Source organism: Rhinolophus sinicus, linkage group LG14 (assembly GCF_036562045.2).
Source record: "Rhinolophus sinicus isolate RSC01 linkage group LG14, ASM3656204v1, whole genome shotgun sequence".
Classification (NCBI taxonomy): Eukaryota; Metazoa; Chordata; class Mammalia; order Chiroptera; family Rhinolophidae; genus Rhinolophus; species Rhinolophus sinicus.
Window position 1 is genome coordinate 44,864,565 of NC_133763.1, and position 21,434 is coordinate 44,885,998.

The window sequence follows — 21,434 nt, forward strand, 5'->3', positions numbered from 1 at the left end:
ACTTTTATTATTTTCTAATGGGTGCTTTTGGAGTGCTATAAACGTTCCTATCAGCACTACTGTAACTCGGTCCCACAAATTTCAACATTTTCATTTTTATTCAGTTCAATGTGTTTTGTTTTATTTTTAATTTCCCTTGAAACTGCCTCTTTGATTCAATGGATATTTAAAAGAGTGTGGTTTAGTTTCCAAGTATTTGGATATTTTCCTGTCATCTTTCTGTTGTTGGCTTTTAGTTTGACTACATTATGGTCAGAGAATACATTTTATATGATTTCAATTATTTTAAATTTTTCACATTGTTTTATGGCCCGTGATATGGTCCATCTTGGTAAATGTCCCATCAGCACCTGAAAAGAATGTGTATCCTTGTGTTGTTGGTTGGACTGTTCTATAAATATCAAATTGATGCTGTTGGTTGATGGTGGTGTTGAGTTCTCCTTATATTCCTGCTGATTTTCTGTTGAGTTTTTCGATTAGTTATTGAACGAGGGATATTGAGGTGTCCAACTATAACTGTGGATTTCACCTTTCAGTTCTATCACTTTTTACTTCATGTATTTGCAACTCTGATTGGTCCATAACACTAAGGATGCTATGTTTTATTGATGGGTTAACCCTTTTATCATTATATAATGTCCCTCCCTGTCTGTGATCATTTCCTTTGCTTTGAAGTCTACTTTATCTAATATAGCTGTTCGTGCTTTCTTTTTATTCATGTTTATATGACGTATCTTTTTTCCAATCCTTTAAACCAGCCTATATATTTGAAGTGTTTCCAATCGACAGCATATAGGTGGGTCCTGTTTTCAATACACTCTGCCAATCTGTCTGTTAATTGGTGTAGTTATATCATTTACACTTAATGTAATTATTAATATGTTAGGGCCTAAGTCTGCCATTTTATTTTTTGTTTTCTGTTGCTTCTCTTTTTCTCATTTCTCTTTATCCTGCCTTTTTCTCTTTCCTGTATTTTTTTAGAATGTCATTTTGATTATGTATAGTGTTGTGTGGTTTTTTTAGGATATGTCTTAATATAGCTTTTGTATTTGTGGCTCTAAGTATTCCATTATATATACATAACTTACCACAGTCTGCAGGTGTTACGCTTTTACTAGTTCAAGTACAGAAACCTTACCTCCCTTTATATTACTAACCCTTCCCTACGTACAATTGTCTTTAATATTTCCTCTAATTTAAAACCACAACAGACATTTTTGCTTCAATCATCAAACACTTTAGAAAACTAAAGAGAAGGAAAACCTGTTACATTACCCATGTTTTTGCTTACTATGTTCTTCCTTCTTTCATCATTTCCTTTCTATTTAAGAAACTGTCATTTTTTGAGGGTAGGTCTACAGGTGACAAATTCTCTTAGTTTTTCTTCATCTGAGACTGTCTTGATTCCCCCTTCATCTGAAGGATATTTTCACTGAGTGTAGGATTTTGGGTTGAGAGTTCTTTTCTTTCAGCATTTGAAAAGTATTGTGCCACTTCCTTTGGGCCTCCATGGTTTCTGATGACAAATCTATTGTAATCCTAATTGTTTTCCTCCTACAGTTAAGATCATTTTTCTCTGGCTGCTTCCTATAATTTTTACCGTTAGTTTTCAGAAGTTTAATTATGATGAGTCTTTTAGTACCTTTTTTAGTCTTGCCTTTTTTCTCCTCTGCTTCTTGGACTTGGATGACACAAATGCTATGGGTTTTTTTGTTTCTTTGTTTTGTCTTTAATAGTCCCTTAGTTCCCTGAGGTTCTATGTGTTTTTGTGTGTGTGTGTTTTTTCCAGTCTATTTTTTTCTGTTGGTCAGACTGGGTGATTTCTATTGTTCTCTCTTCTAGTTCACTAACTCTTTCTTCTGTACCCTGTATTCTGATGTTGAACCCATCTACTGAGATATTTTGTTTCAGTTACTATATTTTTCAGTTCTAAAATTTCCATTCAGTTCTTTATATCTTCTGTTTCTTTCCTGAGTCTTTCTATTTCTTTGCTGAGCCTTTCTATTTGTTCATTTGTCGTTAGCATGTTTGTAATTGCTCGTTGAAGCATTCTTATTGTAGCTGCTTTAATCTGTCAGATAATTCTAACGTCTTTGTCATCTCAGTGCTGTCGTCTATTGATTGTCTTTTATTCATTTGGTTTGAGATATGAGGCTCTGGATCTTAGTTAAATCTTCTCATTTAACTGGGTTTTTGTGTATTTGTTTGTTTTATTCCATTCTGACAAGAGAAGGGGGTGCTATGCTTTGTTACTACCAGGTGGATTCTACCTCCTCCGGCCTCCTCACTTAACCTCTGTTGACACTCAAGGAGAGATACCATGGGAAAGGCTCCCGTGTCATTTTTGACATTGTGGTGGGGGTGGTCTCCTTACTGCTGAATGATGGTAAAAGTCCTGCCTCTGCACTAGGCCTCCTCTGACCCTATTTCAGTGGGAAGGCATTGGGGTGCCACTTACTGCCGGGTGGAAACTCAGGCCCCCCATGTAGTCTCCACTGTCACTGCAGGGAAACCTCATTGCAGGCCAGTGGGGATGAAAGTCCTAGCTCTCTACTTGACCTTCTCTCACACCACCCGAGCACTTTATTACAGTCTTGCGAGGGTAGGAATCTACTCAGCCTTTGCTGGCAAGGGTGGGGTTGGGGGCCATTTCTTTTCTTTGGTGTTGACTGGAGTACAGTGACTGTTATCTAAAAGTTTTATGTCTTGCTGGACTGCTCCTTTCCTGGTCCTCTGGCTAGAGAGAACAGGCTCTTGTTGGGTCTTGTTTTCTCTGCTCCACTGGCATTTCCAGCTTATCGGAGTCTTCAGTTCCACATCTGAGACATATGAGGCAAAGGAAAAACCCAAAGAACTCACCATTACGTCTTTCCTTGGGTCTCAAAGTCCCTAGTTGATCTGCCTTCTTATATGTGTTTTAGATATGATGTCCAGGGTTACTAGATGCACTTACTGGGAGGAATAGGGAAAAGTAGGTCTACTCGATCTTCCCAGAAACAGAAGTTCTCCTTGGTGAGCTTTCACCAGTTTCCGTTGTGGGGGCTTGAACCATATTCCCATGTTACCATTTACTGACACAGGACCCACTCCAAACAACCCAGCTGCCTGGAGCCAAGGCACTGCCACTGGACTAAATTTGAGTATTGACATTTCCTGGAACCTACAAATAATATCAGCCCACATATTCCAGCAACGCATTAAAAGAACATTCTTTGTTTAAGAAGGGTTTCTTCTAAGAGTACAAGAATGGTTTGATATCAACAAATCCAATGATATGACTCTATTAATAGGTTAAAGGAGAAAATCCATGGGATCATTCCGTAAATGCAAAAATATGCAACTAACAGAAATAAACCTTCTTTCTGAAAAAAATTCTTAACAAACTAAGAATCAATTAATACTTTCTTTAAACAATTAAAAAATGCATATCTCCAATCAAGTCAGCATCACACTTAGAAGTGAAACTTAAGAGTCTTACCCATTAAAATTAGGTTGTCCATATGACCTCAATTATTTAACCTCGTTCAGGGAGTACTAGCCAATGAAATAGGCACAACTGGACAAAAGTGACATTTTCTGGCCACTATACTCTTATTTCCATGATCTCCCACCATATTGTTTCTCTCTGGAGTTGACATTAACTGTTTGCTTAGTTCGTTCCCTTGCTTCAACAGTTTTTCTGCCTTTCTTTCCCTCCCCCTGCTTCATCATGAACTTATAAGAGTTATGATCAGGGTTATCTCTTATAAGCTTTGTATTTCTTTTTTTTTTTTTTAGGGAATATTGGAGAACAGTGTGTTTTTCTAGGACCCATCAGCTCCAAGTCAAGCCGTTGTTTTCAATCTAGTTGTGGAGGGCGCAGTCCCACTGGCCCATGTGGGACTCGAACCAGTGACCTTGGTGTTATGAGCACCGCACTCTAACCAGCTGAGCCAACCGGCTGCCCCAAGCTTTGTATTTCTAATGCTGTGAAAGCAGTAGGTCCTCAGTGAATATTTCCAGATTAACAATCCAAAATGTGATATTAAAAATTAATTTAATATGTATATATTGCATATACCCTGGAAGATAAATCAGTAATTTTTGTCTTCTTAAGGTTTGTTCGAAATCTAACACTTTGTGATTACACAGGAAGTACTTGACTTATCAATTTCTATGATGAAATCAAAATAGCATATCATAGAATACTCAAATTTTTTTATTGGAATTTGGTCAAATCATAATTGTTTTTATACCTAAGATCTTTGGATATTCTAAAATAGTCTCAAAATTCGATGAGACATACACAATCAAAACGAGGCAAAAGTAACCTGAAAAATATATGAGTACTTAATTATGATTTTACTTCGTAATTGTCACTCTCACTTCTAACTTGCCACACAACTGTCTAAAACATGGGAACAGAATATATGTTTGCCCTTTCACTTACTCATATTATTTCTGAATTTAGCTGAAACTTGTATGCAATAGGTTAACCAAAACATGAATTTTCTAAGTTAAAGTACGTCGATTAATTTGTCCTCCAGATTTGCAATACAGCCCACGCACACCTGACATTCCAATTTAGTTGTGATGATAAATAATAAGCTAAGTCCTGCAACTAATCTGAGATCTATTCACCAAAATCAAATACTCTTTTTAAAAATTGACAAAATATCAAGTTTAAAGCTTACCTGTGTTCCAGAGTGTTTATTCCTGATAATATCGATCTGCCTCTTAAATAATTCTAAGACAGCTTTGTAGACCAGTTCATATTGTTCCTAAAGAGCGCCACAATCCAGAACAATGGAAAACAAAGGAAAAGACTTGGTGAACTACAGAAACAAAAAACTTGGTGAACTGTGAACACCAATCACATCCTAGGATAGCAGACCTGAAAAGACCATCAATACTAGTTTAATTACAAGGCCTTCTGTTTGTGTAGCCCATTTAAGATTTCAAAGCACTTCTAGGCTGCTAGAAACAGCTAAATAATTGATCGACTTCTAGCTAATATACAAGAACCTTGAAGTATGTTTTTTATGTTCTAACCCCACTTTCTTACTTATCTTTCCCCCCACCATCATCCCTCTCATTCTGTTTTCCTCGCTCACATTTAAAAATTTTTATTTCATACTGGATGCATTTTTTGTAAGCCACCTTCACCTTTTCTTGAAAAAGGTAGAGCGTGGTTGATGGGTAGTTTAGATGGCTTCAATATGTATTATTTAACTTGACCCTCACAATTGATCTATGAGCAAGCTAGACTATTACCCCTGTTTATAGGCAATTTGTCCAAGGTCATTCAGAAGTAATTTCCACGACTTGGGTTAGAACTCAAATCTTCTGACTCTCAGTTTAGTGCCCTTAGAATAAACTGATGAAATTCTCTTCTAGTAAAGACATCAAAGGAAAGCAGACCACTGAATAGAGTTTGGAAATTTGTGGTTACAAAAGGATTTCACCATAGAGAAATGAGACCTTTACACATTACAAGGTTTGTAGGTTTTTACTACTCCATTTTTGCTTCTGAACCTACTCAAGCATTTGATTTTGGGTCTACTTTTCATCTGAATGGGCCTATTCCGGTTTCCCCTGACACTTTACACAATTTTATACAAATAAAGCACAACTTTTTCCAAAGATAATTGTAACAGGAGAATAATGCAGAGTCTTCACCCAATGCAGCCATTGGTAGGTACACTCTTTAATTTTTTAAAAAACAGAGAAGAGTCACCCAGGAAGCACTCATCTGGTTACTGTGCTACTTCCTGGTTAGAGGAGTGTCAGAAAAAGCAGCTGCGACGGGTAAGGTACGTGTGCAGCCAGTCATTGATGATGCCAAAACATGAAGGCTAACTTAAAACTGTTTCCGCTGTCTTCCAACTCTTGAAAACAGGCCTGCAATGGACTTTTTCTGAAATGGGGTATATTTATTGATTGATTCAGGATTATAATTTAATATTGTACTCTTACAAGTAGGTGGCATACTTCCTGGAGTCTTTATATACTTAACCTGGATCAGCTTTCTTTTAAGTCTGACCCCACTAAATCAGCTAATGCTTTCATTTCACACAAATTTTCCCCCTCATAGGTTGAATATAGAAAACACCTACAGTCAACACATGAAAAGAAATTATTTTTTTCCACTGGCTATTAGTGGAAAACCTGTGTGGGCCAGACAGAAGGTTTACATTATAATACCTCTTCATTTTTTCCCCTCAATTTACAACTGCTAGATGAAAATATTTGAACTGCCACTATCGATTGTTTTACCTCTAACCCTGTGTGCAAGTTCATTTGTTAAGTGCTTTACACACGTTAAGGTTTTGCTATTTAAGCAGTAAAAATATCAATAAATGTTTGATGAATGAATGAATCGGTGAGTACTAAACTGTATCTTAAAGATGGAGACCATTTAGAAATATGGGTAAAATTTTTGATAAGGAAATATGGGTGAAATTAATATTGTAGAAAGTGAGAGATTTGGGCTGGGAATGTTTCACCTAGGAGGGACAACTTGAGTTGGAGAGAAGAAAACAGGAGAAGAGCATTATAATGGAGTGAACAAGTGTGAGCAATCTGGGATGGGTGAAAATATTGTGATACATATTATGGATTTTTTAAAGTGTGCATACAGTAAGAACTAGGAGAGACTACAGAAAAATAGTAACAGTGTCTCCTCTAGGTGATAGGATTAGGGTTGGTTTTACTTTCATTTTTCATTATTTCCTCAAATGAGCATATAGACCTCATGCTCCAGATTCTGTTGCCACCTCCTGAAGTAGAAGATAGTTCTGATTTTCTGCAGTTTCAGAAATGAATTACTACTACACACTTCCAAGTTAACCTGACCAGCTATTTCTTTCTCATAAGTCCAACAACTCGTTGAATTCTTTTCAACATCCTTTGTAAGAAATATTATATTGGTTTCTTAATATTTTCCAGATAGTAAAATATAAGGAATGAAAGGAATTTGACCAAGGGCAAGGGATACAGGAAAAATATTGGGATAGTCAGAGATGGAGGAAATGGGACTGGATGAACACAATAGTAAATTGGTGTCAGGTACGCAGTTGGCTGTTTCTGGATGTCTTATTATTAAACAGAGGAGGAGCAAGGCTCAGACACATGTTATGATCCATTCACCATAGTCCATACCTGAGTTTGAACCAATGAAGGCCTCTGTGTTCGCATTTCCTGGATCAAACTAAAAACACTGAAGTTCTCAGGAATTATCTGTCCAAAAGAAGAAGAAAAAACAACAACTTACTCCTTTGTTCCTATCTTTGTTAATAAATTATTGCCACTTTCTCAGAGTCTTGTTACTTCCATGATATCTGCTCTCCTAACATGGGATAATACTAGAAAATGGATATATTTTTAAAACTAATGACGATTCTCATCACTACACCATGATTTACAACCTGGTCTTAGAGAAGACTTAAGAAACTCTTCAGGATGATTTCACATGGGCTGATCAAATGTCTGAAGTTAAGAATATAATGAGGGAGAATGCTCAGTAGATGAGCAAGTATGAGAGTTTTACAAAATAAAAGAAGGTGGCAGGTAGGCCTAAAGTCCGTATCTTAAACTTCCCACTTCTTATTAGATTTTTACAAAACGCTGAATAGATTGGAATACAAAGTTTGAATGTGGTAAACTGAGTCCATCTACTAAAGCAGTTTGGATAAAGGGGTGACTGTGTGACTTAGGACAATGGTCCTCAAACTATACCATCCATCAGAAGCAGTTGGAGAGTTTGCTTCCCCCCACCCCGACCCCAGAAGCTTCTGCATCAATTCACCTCAGGCCTGGGCCCAAATTTTTGCATTTCTAACAAGTTCTCAGGTGATGATGAAGATGATGCTTGTCTGGGGACCACACTTTGAGAACTACCAACTTAGGAACTAATTCAATCACCTGATGAAGCAGGGCTAAAATCTTGACGTATTCTAGAAAAGATGAATTGTGGCGATCGATGTTTAACCAGACCATTGCTAAGTCTCAGAGAAGCAGTGTAAACAAATGGGAAGTGCCTGCCAACAGAGACTCACCCCATCTTTTAGCAACATCCATGTATAATCGATAGCACAGATAACCCCAGTTCTTCCACAGCCGGCACTGAAATGAAAGATCACAGCAGTAGCGTGTTGCGTTGCAGAGGGCGGATCATAGCTGGGAAATTTCACCAGCAGATGTGAGGAAGAAGAAACGTGGAGGCACTGGAACTTTCTAAACCCTGCCATTTCTCAGAGCATGTTCGCAAATTGCCACATGCTACACTGAAACTCAGGACAGGCCTTAGGCAACTTCGCACAGCAAGGGTCTCTAGAGCTGTACTGTTCACAAGTAACGTATCAGAACAATATTAATGTAACGATCAGATCGAATTTTTTATAGTTTGTTTCTGTGATTGACCTTTTTCAAAAGTTCAATCCCTCTCATTTCTAAGCTCCATTCCTTTCTGATCACCTGGAAAAGTGGGGTGAGGGTCAGAAGCCTACATCCTGTGTGCTCATGCCACTTTAATTCCCAACAAAGCCAGTCTTCCTTCAGTTAAGGCAGGATTCCTGCCCAGACAGGACATTTGGGCTGTTCTGGGGAGGAGGTTCATACACCAGCATCCTACCTGCAGTGAATGCATATGGGAACACTGTCGTCTGCTTGGCAACAACGCACATCCCAGATGAGCTCCAGAATAGGGTCTATAGATGAAGGCACGTCATGGTCTGGCCAATTCTTGTAATGAAACTGGTAGATAGTGCGAGTTTCCTATTACAAAAAAAAAAAAAAGCCAGAATAAAAGGAGGGTTCAAGATTCTGCCACAAGAATATTCTGACTAAGCAGCATCTACATCTTTTTTGCAATTTATGCTTCTTTCTTCCCTGTAGACCTCTGGTGACCACTCGCCTTTTAAGAACAATTAAAGGTGACTTTAGGTCACTACTGGCCTGTCCCTATCTGCCCCACTCACCAGAGGAGGTAGATATGAAGACAGTCCAAACTAGGGCTTCCCAACTGGGAAACTTGAAATGGGTCACAGGCATGCTGATATAGTAAATCCTTTGGCCTTAGAGAGACTGGGCAGCCTGAACTCTCGAGTTGGTTCCCAGCCTGTGGTCACTATACAGCCTCTACAAGGATTATCATTTTATATGGGTGTCATGGTGTGAAATAGACTGGGGAACACAGATTACACCAAAGGTCTCTTCTGACTATGAAGATTTCCCCAGAACATCAAAGCCCCTCCCCCCCCGTCTTATGCCCAGACTGAATCACACATGTATGTTATTTATCTGCCTGATTGCTGCAAGTTTTTGAGTTTACTGCTCCTGTGCTATACTTACACTGTTGAACTTGACTTTTAGAGTCCTGATTATGTAATCCGATTTTTTATTTTCAGCTTCCTAAAAAGTAAATTAAAATATGAGTTATTTCAAAGGCTAAGATTCAAAGACTGCTCTCTATAAGACTATTCTCCTGGTGCATTTGCTCGGCCATAATGGAAATAGGCGTCATACTTACACAGGATATGGAAAAAGGGCCCAATTGCAGTTGCATCTCTCCTGGCTCAGCCCAGTAGCGCTCACATTTTTTCTGTTGCACAAAGCAGAATATAGTGATTTCCCTCCATATAGTCTAGTCTCCTCTGGATAAGAAAACCCACATCCTCATTCAGAAGCAAATTCAGCTGTGTGTGCTTCACCTGGGGTTAGGAATTTCTAATCCCCTTAAACTCCAACCCTAATGTCATGGTCTAGAATCTCCAAGGATGGGAAAACAACCATTAAAGGAAATATAAATTACAGATTTCTCAGAAGTCTCAAAAAGTAGAAACAGGGATCTGACACTTTCAGTATTTCAAAAAGAGTAACAGAAATCATTTGTCCACGAAAAGCTGCACAGCTTCCCTGAAACACCACGTTCCCTTGGTTTTAACTGGAATTGTGTCAACTCAACATGGCAACCGTGGGTTAGAAGAATGCTGTTCAATAGAAATATAATATGAACTACATATGTAATTTTAAATTTTCTAATAGCCACATTCAAAAATGAAAAAACAAGGTAAAATTAATTTTAATAATGTATCTTACTTAGCCAATCAATATGTCAAAACATTTTTCAACATGTGATCAATATGAAACAGTCATTAGATATGGGACATGCTAAACAAAGTCTTCAAAATCCAGTGTGTTTTTAATACTTATAGTGCATCTCGTTTAATATGCTAAATTTTCATGGATATTTTCTTTCCATTTAGATGTCATAAAACGGATAGTTGAAAATGAGTCATATACCCAAGTTGTTCCAAACATACTTAAAGTTTTGCAATAAATGAAGTATCAGTTTTTAAATTGAAATTCATAAAATAAAATGAAATAATTGAGTTCCTCGGTCACACTAGCCATATTTTAGGTGCTCAATAGCCGCATGTGGTTAATGGATGTTGGAAACACAGGGTTAGAAGGTCTGACTGGCAACTAAAGATGTGTGACTAGTGAAAATGGGAGGATGAATTGTTACTTCAAAAAGCATACCTTATTTTCATTTTAAAACACAGACTCTACCAGGAAAACGGACAAAAGGGATTTTTAGGGGTAAAAAAAAGCTTTGAGAGTCACTGGGGCATTGCCACCCTGAAAAATAGTAAGAGGAGCCTGATTTTTAACTAGTTAAAGGAAAGTTTGCTACCAATTTCCCCCCTTCTTGTTCTTCTTTCCTTTACCTTGAGATATACTAGAAAGAACTCACCTTCCCCATTTCAAACTCCATGCACGCCATAACAATGATCTGGAGAATGAAATAGAAACATAAACATTGATATAGCCAGAAAGGGCAGTCAATCCATGGGTCCCAGGGTCAGAAAGTATGAATTATTCTTTTCTGTTTTGTGTTTTAACGAAAAAAGAAATCTTGATAAATTATTAACTGTTGCTCCTACCCTTTCTTCTTTCTGTCCTCACTTCCCTTTTCGCTATTCAAATGAGTCAATTCTTATTAACAAATGAGCCTGTTAAGACAAGAACTTTCATTTCCTTGAAAAACAGTGATATTGTGATTTTGACTAAGAAGTGCCCAAAATTCTAGTGACTGACCAAAATGTGCACGAATTTTAATACACAGTAAACCTCAGTCACACTTCTGGCTTCCTAGCCCCTCTACCCCTAGAAACGAGAGAACATAGTAAGTAAGGTAGCTCTGCTCTTACCAGCACACTGTATTCCCAAATCATCCTCCAGAAGTCCAGGAGAGTGGCAGGCAATGGTCCCTGAGTAGCAATGTAAGCCTTGGGTCCATAGACTCCCTGAAGGGGTGCAGAAATGACATGGGGTGACGACAGATCACACCCTTTTCTTCTTGCCTAGTGGACTTCCCTCCTTTTATTTAGATACCCAGAAAAATACGGTCTGGCATCCCACCCCCTACCTAGGTCCTTGGAGAACATGGACTATGGAGCTGACCTTAATGAAGTTGGCATTGATGTAACTGGAATCCTCATCAGAGGTTATCAGGGATAACTCTACTCGGCTATGATCATCTATAATACAAAAGAAAGATAGGGTATAATTAAGAGGACTTAGTCAGAGGGTTTCCTGTAAGTCAGGGACTGACCCTGTGAACAGTGGGTGCTCACAAGTGTTTGAAGAGTGAGTGAGTAAGTGAGTGTACTTTTGTAGTCATAAATGGTACAACCTAACTCGCCAAAGCCACGTTCCAGAATTAAGAACAGCAAACAATGGGTAAAAAGAGATAGGAATAATTGAATTTGGGAGAATGTGCTAGTTTATAAGGAGAAATGAGACTTACAGGGCAAGATATCCTTATATCTGTTTTTCTTGATATTCTTGGGCCTTTCTGCTACAGTGGTGGGATAGGTTTTGTCTGCCTTGTATTTGGTGGATTGTCTTTTCAGCTTCTGTAATAAAATGCCAACAATTAAATCTTCCTGGGGAAAAAGAGAGGTAAGAAGCTATCTCCAGAGAGTTTTTCTTCTCCACTAACCAAACAGTCCATGGTAGCGCTTTCAGCACCCTCCATGGCTGACTCGATTCAGGACAGAGCCCCAGACTACAGGGACAGCAGAGACCAGTGACATTTGGAGAAGTGAAATGGTCACACCTAATGAGTTAAGCCACAAACAGCTAAAACTTAGAGGTGAAAACTGATGAACATTAAAAAAACAAAACAAAACAGGATCTTCTGAAAACAAACTATATGTTCCACTCAAAGGATCGGATACTACAAGTTTCATTTACTTTCTTTACAGCTATTACAGGACTATTTCAAGTAGAAATGGAGCTTAAACTGAACAAAATCCCTCCATATCTAGCAAAATTTCAAAGATTCAGTCTCAAAAGCAGTCTTTTTTTTTCCGATGACCCAAACTTCAAGCCCACCTCTCAACCAAACAACGTTTAAATAGTATCAGATTCTGTTGGAAAAATATGATCTGGGCCAGCCAAGGTGTAGCATAATATGGCTGAACAAGATTTCTCAAGATAGAGAAGTAACTCCTTAAAATTATTCCCATTTGCCAGCATTATGCTACAGACCAAAATTTCAGGCCAGAGGAAATGATAATTCGTCTTTAGCTCCTTCTTATAAATCAACCTTGTCCCAAATTTTGTTTAATACCCTTATCATTAAAAGAAACCACATTTAATAGATCTGACCTTTGTGAACCCCTATTCAATTTAAGAAAGATTAAGGGAAAAACGTCTGTGATGGCCAATAAATATTTGTTGAATTTAACTACAGAAAATAAGTTTTTATTATTTGCCCACTAGTGAATAGTGAATTGGTCACACAGAGACCATTAATTACTTCCTTTGGGTGCGATCCCTCTGTGTCTACTCAGTTTTCGTTCCCTTTTAACTTCCTCCTTCCTCCCTTTTAATTTCCTCCTCCTGTGGCCCTTATTAGTCTACATTATCTTGGTTCTCCTCTTTCTTCTCTGACTTCTCTTTCCCACTTCTCACTCTTTCTTACTGACTCTGTTTCTATCTAATTGTGAATTATCCAAAGTTAAGTCCTCAACTCTCTGCTCTTCTCTCACTATATACAGTTGATCAGAGACATCATACACTCTTACAGAAGACATACCAGTGTTTTTTTTTAATTTAACTGATTAAAATTGAATTATAATTGCAACTCCTATTGGATAAGTCTCAAATGTCTATATAGAGATTCAACTATGAAATTCCAGTCAATTCCTACCCATGTCCTAGACATTTCCACTTGGGTATCTGATTGCAGCTTCAAACTAAGCACATTTAAAACCAAAATCATCATTGTTCCCACTTTTAATGCTAACGGCACTATCTGTAGGCCAGGTAACCATACTCTAGAAACTGAGAGTCACTTTTGGTTTCCCCCTTCCCACAATTCAGTCAGTAAGTTCCACTGATTCTTTCCACACAATACTTCGCATCAATATTCCTTCCTATGCCCACCTCTGATACATTAAGTCAGGCCCTTTCCCTTAAAGCTTGAACTGTTACAGCTGTTTCTTAACTCATCTTCACACTTTTCTGTCTTTCCCCATTGCAATCCATTAGGCACAATTATGCCAATTTAGTCTTACTAAAATATTGCTTTCCTTATGAATCTCTGTCTCATGCTCAAAACAACGTCAGTGGGGCCGGCCCGGTGGCTCAGGAGGTTAGAGCTCCATGCTCCTAACTCAGAAGGCTGCAAGTTCGATTCCCACATGGGCCAGTGAGCTCTCAACCACAATGTTGCTGGTTTGACTCCTGCAAGGGAAGGTGGGCTGCGCCCCCTGCAACTAACAACAGCAACTGACCTGCACCCTCCACAACTAAGATTGAAAGGACAACAACTTGACTTGGAAAAAAAAAAAGTCCCGGAAGTACAACCCCTGCAACTAACAACCGCAACTGGACCTGAAGCTGAGCTGTGCCCTCCACAACTAAGATTGAAAGGACATCTTGACTTGAAAAAAAATAAAGTCCTGGAAGTATATCACATTCTGCACAAGAGCAGTGGGAAGCAAGAAGGGCGGCACAAGGTTAAGAAAGACAGTAGACAGAGAGTAGAGTGCAAGCGGGGCCAAGGGACTCAAGTCTCAAGGACTGAGCCCCAAATCGGGCCAATGCATGGCTTTTATTAGTTAGGTGTGGAAGTACAAGAAGTAAAGCTTGTTAATCTCAAAATCTGTGAATCCCATACATTACAATAGGAAACTGATTCAAGCCAATCACCCTTGCCTGCAGGCAGCGGAACCGTAAGTCTCAGGACTTCCCCAAGGGACTAAACCTTTATGTATCTGAATAGACGGAGAGCACATCACTGAGTCACTTCCCCCGGGGAATGCAGCCGCAGAGGCAGAGGCTCTCCTTAGCCAGGGGAAGGTGGGGGACTGTGCCCACCTCTATCCATCGCACGAGTTCCCCAGATGGTCCCCACGTGGCTGTGTCTGGCTTGGGTTCTCCCCAGCTCCCCGGGGAGTCGAACCCATCTTTGACTAGCCAGCCGTCATCCTGGGGCCAAACAGGGAGACATAAAGTGTAAGTACAAAGGTGAAGCAAAGTCCCTGAAAGGATCCGTCTCACAGACTCTCCTTTCTTTAGGGGCAGGTACGAGGGGACAGATGGGTAGGCTGCTGCGAGGCAACAGAAGTACAACTGTTCCCTAATAAAGTCCTGTTTCCCTTCCTCCCCCACCCCAAGAAAAACGTCAGTGAATCCCCTTTGCTACTAGGAAAAAAGTCTACACACCTTACAGGTCCTTAAGATTCTCCCCAGTTGGACCCCAAGCTAATTTTTCCATATTTCCCACTGTCCTATTATGAGGCTTCTGAAGATTGACTTGTAGCTTCTTTCAAGATTGTATAAATGGATGTCACTGACAATTACGTGTAACATCACTTCTTTAAAACTATGGTACTTCTTTTCTTTCTCATAAATGTATGCCTGGTACTGCTTTTGAATTTTTCGATCATGATTATAGTCTATTTTGTTCCATGGGGTAAATTAATAAAGAGACACACAGAAACAGAGAAAGAACTATTCTGGAGTGACTGGCAACAAGCGAAAATAAGAAGGGGATTGTTAATTACTGTTACTTAGTTGCTTATATTTCACATAGTGTTTCAACATGATTATTTAGGATGTGTGTCTGTCAGTAGGAGTTTACTTAAGGATACTTTATAACTAAATCATTAAAAATAAATGGGTGAGGAAAAGAAAGCTGAAAATAAGGTATGATGAAACAAAGAGATAAAAAAGGTATTAGAGAATAGAAATTTGTTTCAACCAATCATCTCAATCCATCATTAGATTTTTAAATTAGCTCAGGATGACTTGATAACAGAGTCTACAAGGAGAGGAAAAAAGTTGGGGTCGCGAGGTATTTGGTAGCTGGAAGTTCATAACACAAAGAATGACCAAACATCTGGAATCTAATTAAATTGACACTTTCCAAATAACAAATAGATTCAATCATCATAACAAGTCAGTGTATAGGAATGTAAACTTTTTCCAACTAAAGATGACAAATGGAACACATCACCACTGCCTGTTTATTTACTGGACCACAAATGCCAGCATGTATTGCTCTAATGACCGTGTTTTTTTTTCTGTTTCTAGAGTTAGATCAGACGTGGGTGACTTATTAAAAAGCAAGCATACAGTCAGTTCTTAAGTCCGAGTTTCTTTTCATGGTTTGAATTCTTGTGGGTTTTCAGAATTGGATTTAGGAAGAGAGAGGATGAGCTTATAACTCTATACTGCGTATTTTTATAACAAGATGGATGTGAGTGGGCTAGTTTGGGAATGTAAGTAAGGGCATGGCACAGATATATGAGTGACTGTAAAATATCTACACTCAAGTTATAGTAATTTTTCAGCTCTCTTTGCTCATATGTACCTTCAGGATGATCATTTTCAGATTGCCATTGATTCCAGGGCTGCTGAAAAGATGTCAAGTCCCAGACCAGCTCCTTCTATGAGTCTCCAGAACTGAGCCTCATGCATACTCCTTCCACTGTTCTTATTTGTTTGTTTTGCTTTGCTTGCTTGTGGAGTGCTTTCCAGGGAGAATGCTATAGGGCAAAGCCCTTTTTATAAGACATGCCTCAATTAATTTGGTAAAATGTTACAGATAAAGGTTATGCGTGTATGTGTGTAACCTCTGCTTGTTAAGCTGCCTTGACTGCCACCTTCAATAACGGGACAGGACGGCTTTGCTTTTTCCTACTCCCTTCATTTTCCTGGAGTCCTCTGACTGGATGACAAAAGGAGACACTCTTTTAGCCAAAACTTCACATAGGAAATGACTATAGAATTTGTTGAATTTGGAAAGAATGAAAGATTTATTTTTCCAGGTATCTTACTTTAAGGTGAAGTCTTCCTTCTTTTTTTTTTTTTTTTTAAATTCCCTTTCTCTCTCCACCAGACCCCCAGGCTCCAATACCCCAACAGAGAGCAAAACAGAGCAGAATTAGGACAGAAGAAGTGACAAACCTCACCAGAAAAGGAGACACTCTGAGAGAGGAAGCAAAAAGGTATGCAAGAGAAAGCAAGGTCCTGGGGTAGGTTGGGTTGGGAAAGAAAAGATAGGTCAACGGGAAAAGGTATTTATTGATCTGCAAGCCACAAAGTAGGGGATGTGAGTTCCCTACAGGCAGCACCAACAAGAGAAATCGGGGGAAGAGCTGCTAAGAGAATAAATAAAAGACATAAGCATCCCTCTGGGACCCAGATACGTTCCGAAGTAGAGAAGCCAGACTCTGTGTGTATTTGATAAGCTAACAGTGAACTTTTTTGCTTCGTGTACTCTACTACCCTTTTCCTTTCAAGATGGGAAAACAGAACTGAGTCCTGGCCATAGAACTCTAGAAATCAGGACTGAGTCCTTTGCATGTCTTTCTCATTGAATAATCAATTAATTATCGGCAAATGAATTAAGGTCACTCCCCAAAGCGATCAGAAAGCAAAGAGGAAGCACAAGACCACAATGGCTTTGCCTCGGAAGACTTCATTATTGTATAGAAGATGCAGCATAACTTATATTTTGGACTGGGACCGATGGAATGTGACCCTCCTGTGCTAGGTGGGAGAGGGGAATCAAAGTTGGGCCGTCTCCAGAGTTTCCCAAGGTAGTTTCTCAGTGCCTTCCCACTGCAGGTCAGTACGATCTATTCCAAGGCTCCAACAGGACAGAGAAAGCATGGATGATAAAAAACGGAATGAGGAGCTTGGGTCTCTAAATCCAATTAACACGAGTATTACTAGTAGGGATACGGGTGGGCCAAGACTGAACTGGCCCTGCGTGACCCAGCTTTATGCAAGGATGGATTTATGAATATAACGTACAGTAAAAGATGAACGATATAAAGAAAAAAAATGAGATGCTTTCATTTACACAAGTCCAAAAACAGGTAAAGTGAAGGTCTATTGCTTAGTGATATATATATATATATATATATATATATATATATATATATATATGTCTTGAAGCTATACAGAATAACAAAGAAAGACAATAATCTCGGGGTAGTGTTTGCCTCTAGTCTGGCGGGGGTTGGGGGGAGTTGTGATCGGGAAGGACACCCAAGGGATTTCTGGGGAGTGGGCGAAGTTCCAGTTCTTGATCTGAGTGGTGCTTATACGGGTGCCTCCTTTATTACGAATCGTTAAATTCTATATGTGTGTTTGAAGTATTTTTCTGTGTCTATGTTAAGAGTCTGCAGTTCTTTTAAGTTTAAACAGTTGAGACCCATGGATACCCGGGGAGCAACATAGCGTGGAGGGGCATAGGGGACCAAAAGCTTAGGCTCAAAAGTCAGACAGCTTCGGTTCACATGTGAGTTCCACCACTTAGGGACTTTCAGCTAAGTCGTTTCACCTGTCTGTCCCTCAGTATCCCTCACATCAAACTCTGCTAGTCACTGACGGACCAAGGGACACAGACGACATCTGAGCCTTGCCTTTGTGGAATCTCATTCTGATGGGAAAGCAGACATTATTAATCAAATCATCACACAAACAAGGGTCACATGGGAATTCTGATAAGTGCTCTGAATACAAATATCTGAATAACGCTGGGGTGCCGGGCAAGAAATGTAAAAACATGACAGGGCTCACGAGAACGTATGACTGGCGATTTGATCTACTCAGGGAGGTCAAGAAAGGCGTCTTTGAGGAAGTGACCACCAAATTGACATCTGAAGAATTATGAAGGATTAACTACTATGTACCAGGCATTTTATGTATTTATTCTATTATCGTCAGAGCAATTCTGCAAAGTGAACATTACTTGTTCCCACTTTTTAGTTACTCTGTTCAAGGTCACACAGCTAATAATAGGCAGAACTTAATTTACGCCCCGATTTATATGCCTCCAAAGTTGTTACAAGGACAGACACTAGAGCTAGAAAACCTCGGTCCAAAACTCAGTTCCACCACGTGCTAGCTACGTGACCCTGAGACAGTCAATTAACCTCTCTGTGCCTCAGTTTCCTCATCTATAAAGTGGAAATAATAATAGTGCCTTCCTCAGTGGACTAAATGAGCTGCTATAAAAGTATTTAGAACAGTGTCTATAACAGGTATAGAAGAATTAGCTATTATTACGATTATTATTTTTTCATTATATCATGCCGCATCAAAAGCCATTAATATAGATTTTAATCAACATGGTAATTTTGGTATAATAAGTGAAAATAAGAATACAAAGTTGTGGGGCGGCCAGATGGCTCAGTTGGTTTGAGCGCGAGCTCTTAACAAAAGGGTTGCCGGTTCTATTCCCGCATGGGATGGTGGGCTGTGCCCCCCTGCAACTAAAGATTGAAAACGGCCACTGGACTTGGAGCTGAGCTGCGCCCTCCACAACTAGATTGAAGGACAACTACTTGGAGCTGATGGGCCCTGGAGAAGCACGCTGTTACCCAATAAAATTAAATAAATATTTTTTTAAAAAAAGAATACAAAGTTGTATCTATGCTCATAATTACAATAATATAAAAGGCATTATATAAATGGACAAGAACTAGAATTTCTACACCCAAAAAAATTGTATTTGATGGGACGCTGGTACTATGGTGAATTTGCTGCCTTTTAACTTTCAATAATGTTGCTTTATAAAAATAACCCCAACTGACATTTTTTAAAGTACCTTTAAGAAAATTTCAATAGTGTGGTTGCACACTGCAGCTTCTGCTGTATAGAAATTATACTATATAACTAGGGCCTAGCCTTAGGGTTATACAGGGACTCAGTGGTACTGCAGAAGCAAGACATTATTGTATAAGGACCGATTTCACAGGCTCTGAAATGACAGGTCCAGGTTAAATTTCATGTCTGGCTGAATGGCTGAGTGAGCTTAGGCCAATTCCTTAACCTCTCAGAGCCTCAGTTTCCTCCTCTGTAAGTCAGAGATCGTAACTGCCTCATAGGTATGTGTGTGGTTTTTTTTTAATGAGTAGAAAATAAAATAATAAATGTGATGCTTCCCTGAAACCCCACCAGGACTATCACAATTACCATTAAATATTTAATAGAGGAATTAGTTGTTTAATATCTTCCTCTCTAGCTGTCCTCACATGTCTTAGGAGATAGGCTCTCCCAAATCACGGGGCATTGCAATGCCAGCACATAGCATAATGCTTTGCACATAGTCAGTGCTCAATAAATATTTGAATGAATGCATGAAAACCTCATAGGAGTGGTCAGTGGCAGTGACGACTACAGAAAGGTGATTGAATTTAGTCCTGGCCCAGGCCAAAGACCTAAGCAGCATGGTATTTATTGCCTTCAGCGGTGATGGCAGGGCTGTGTGCTCTGCATAAAGCTACCTGGCCCAGGGGGAAGTGGGAAGTGAAGTCTAAGTTACGGACCGGGCAGTGGGCAAGGAGCACAGAGTCCACCTGAAAGGAGAGACGACTTCGGTAATTCCCACCAAGGCACCGTCATTTTGGCTAACTGTGGCCTTGTGGCCACAGACTCGGTCCTCAAACCTCAGAAACATCGAATCTTTGGAGAATACATTAAGGGCTGAAGGTGGGCTGTGGGACATGACCAGGTGCAAAGCCCTCCAATTTAACGGCACGATGTACCTTGTCCAAGCAAACAACCTAGCCCCGTTCACCACTCCCCAGCTCCCCCATAGCTGCTCTCTGGTGGCTCAGCTGAACATTTAGGTGGGGCTGAGGACAAGACTCTGTTTTTCCACTGGAGGACGTGAGTCAGTGAACAGTGAGATTCCACTTAATCACCACCCAAAAACAAGGTCCTTAAAATCAGGAGCTAGAAAAGCAAGGAAGTGATTAATACAAAAGTCAGGATAGTGATTATTCATAGGGCAGAGCAGGGCAGGGTGGGGGTGGGTGAGGGAGCTGGTGGGGAGGGAGACAGCCAGGTCTTCTGAGGTCTGCAATGTCCTCCCCCTTGCCTCGGGCCGTGGTTCCTTTACAATTATGCTACACACCTTGTGTACTTTTCTAAATGGGCATCATATTTCACAATTTTAAACAACTGGAAAAAAGAAATACAAACTCCAAAAGGTTGTTAAGCAGGGGAAAAAAATGACTGAGTTTGTATTATTAGAAGATCACTTGAATATTGAACAGAACATTGATTGAAGGTGGGGCAAGACCAGTGGCAGAGAAAACAGGAGGTGAGACAGCGGTATAATTTGGTGAGAGATCATAATGACTGAGCTAAGAAAAGGTGAAATATTAGGGACATAGTCTACATTGTTCTAAAAAAAACCACAACTAAAACAAAACAGAAGCTGGCACTGCCTCCTCAGGTTACTTTCTACCTCTATGTGTTGGGTGAATTTGGCTCAGGAATTACCATGCGGGGCAGGCACACATCTACACAGACATACAGGCCAGGACTTACCTCCCTCCCTGGTAACTCTACTCAAGGGGTTCAGACTGGCCAGCGGCAAGTAGAGCATGACACCATAGTATCCAAGTTGAGCTGACACAGGGTTTCGATTATAATATATAAGCATTCAATCACAACATCTAATCACTTGAGACTTTACAGAGTGTTTTCACATCTACTTTCTGGTACCAATGTTAGCTCCACAAGGACAGACAAAGGCTTTTGTTTTGTTCCCGGCTGTAGCCTCAGTGCCTAGAACTGTACTTGGTACATACTAGGTGCTCAGTAAATGTTAATGAATGGCCACATTTAATTATTACTGATATTGAATCAGCACAACAATCCTGGGAGGATATGCAAGACATGAATTCTTTTCCCCTTTTTAGAAGTTAGAAAACAGAAATTTGGGGAGATTAAGGAATACGTCAAATAGCCGATCCTTTGGTTGATGACAGAATCGTGATTTCATTTCAGGTTTATACTTCAATTCTCTTGTTTTTCCTACTTCTTCACAGCTGGAGAGCTAAGGTTTGAAGTCCTCATAGCTCTGAGACACCAGCTGGAAGTATTCCAAAATACATGATGGGTGCTCTCAG

At 39.6% G+C, this 21,434-nt stretch overlaps 1 protein-coding gene across 1 annotated transcript in view; it reads right to left on the minus strand.

The window, feature by feature from the left end:
- Positions 1 to 21,434, minus strand: part of PTPN22 (protein tyrosine phosphatase non-receptor type 22) — a 46,545-nt gene that overhangs the window by 24,287 nt on the left and 824 nt on the right. Inside the window, exons 2-11 of the mRNA XM_019730373.2 lie at positions 11,792 to 11,900; positions 11,446 to 11,522; positions 11,193 to 11,288; positions 10,736 to 10,774; positions 9,509 to 9,580; positions 9,331 to 9,390; positions 8,612 to 8,754; positions 8,037 to 8,103; positions 7,141 to 7,218; positions 4,674 to 4,760 (exon numbers count right to left, since the gene is read on the minus strand). Coding sequence (XP_019585932.2) covers positions 4,674 to 4,760; positions 7,141 to 7,218; positions 8,037 to 8,103; positions 8,612 to 8,754; positions 9,331 to 9,390; positions 9,509 to 9,580; positions 10,736 to 10,774; positions 11,193 to 11,288; positions 11,446 to 11,522; positions 11,792 to 11,900 — 828 coding nt within the window. The remainder of the gene's footprint in view (positions 1 to 4,673; positions 4,761 to 7,140; positions 7,219 to 8,036; positions 8,104 to 8,611; positions 8,755 to 9,330; positions 9,391 to 9,508; positions 9,581 to 10,735; positions 10,775 to 11,192; positions 11,289 to 11,445; positions 11,523 to 11,791; positions 11,901 to 21,434) is intronic.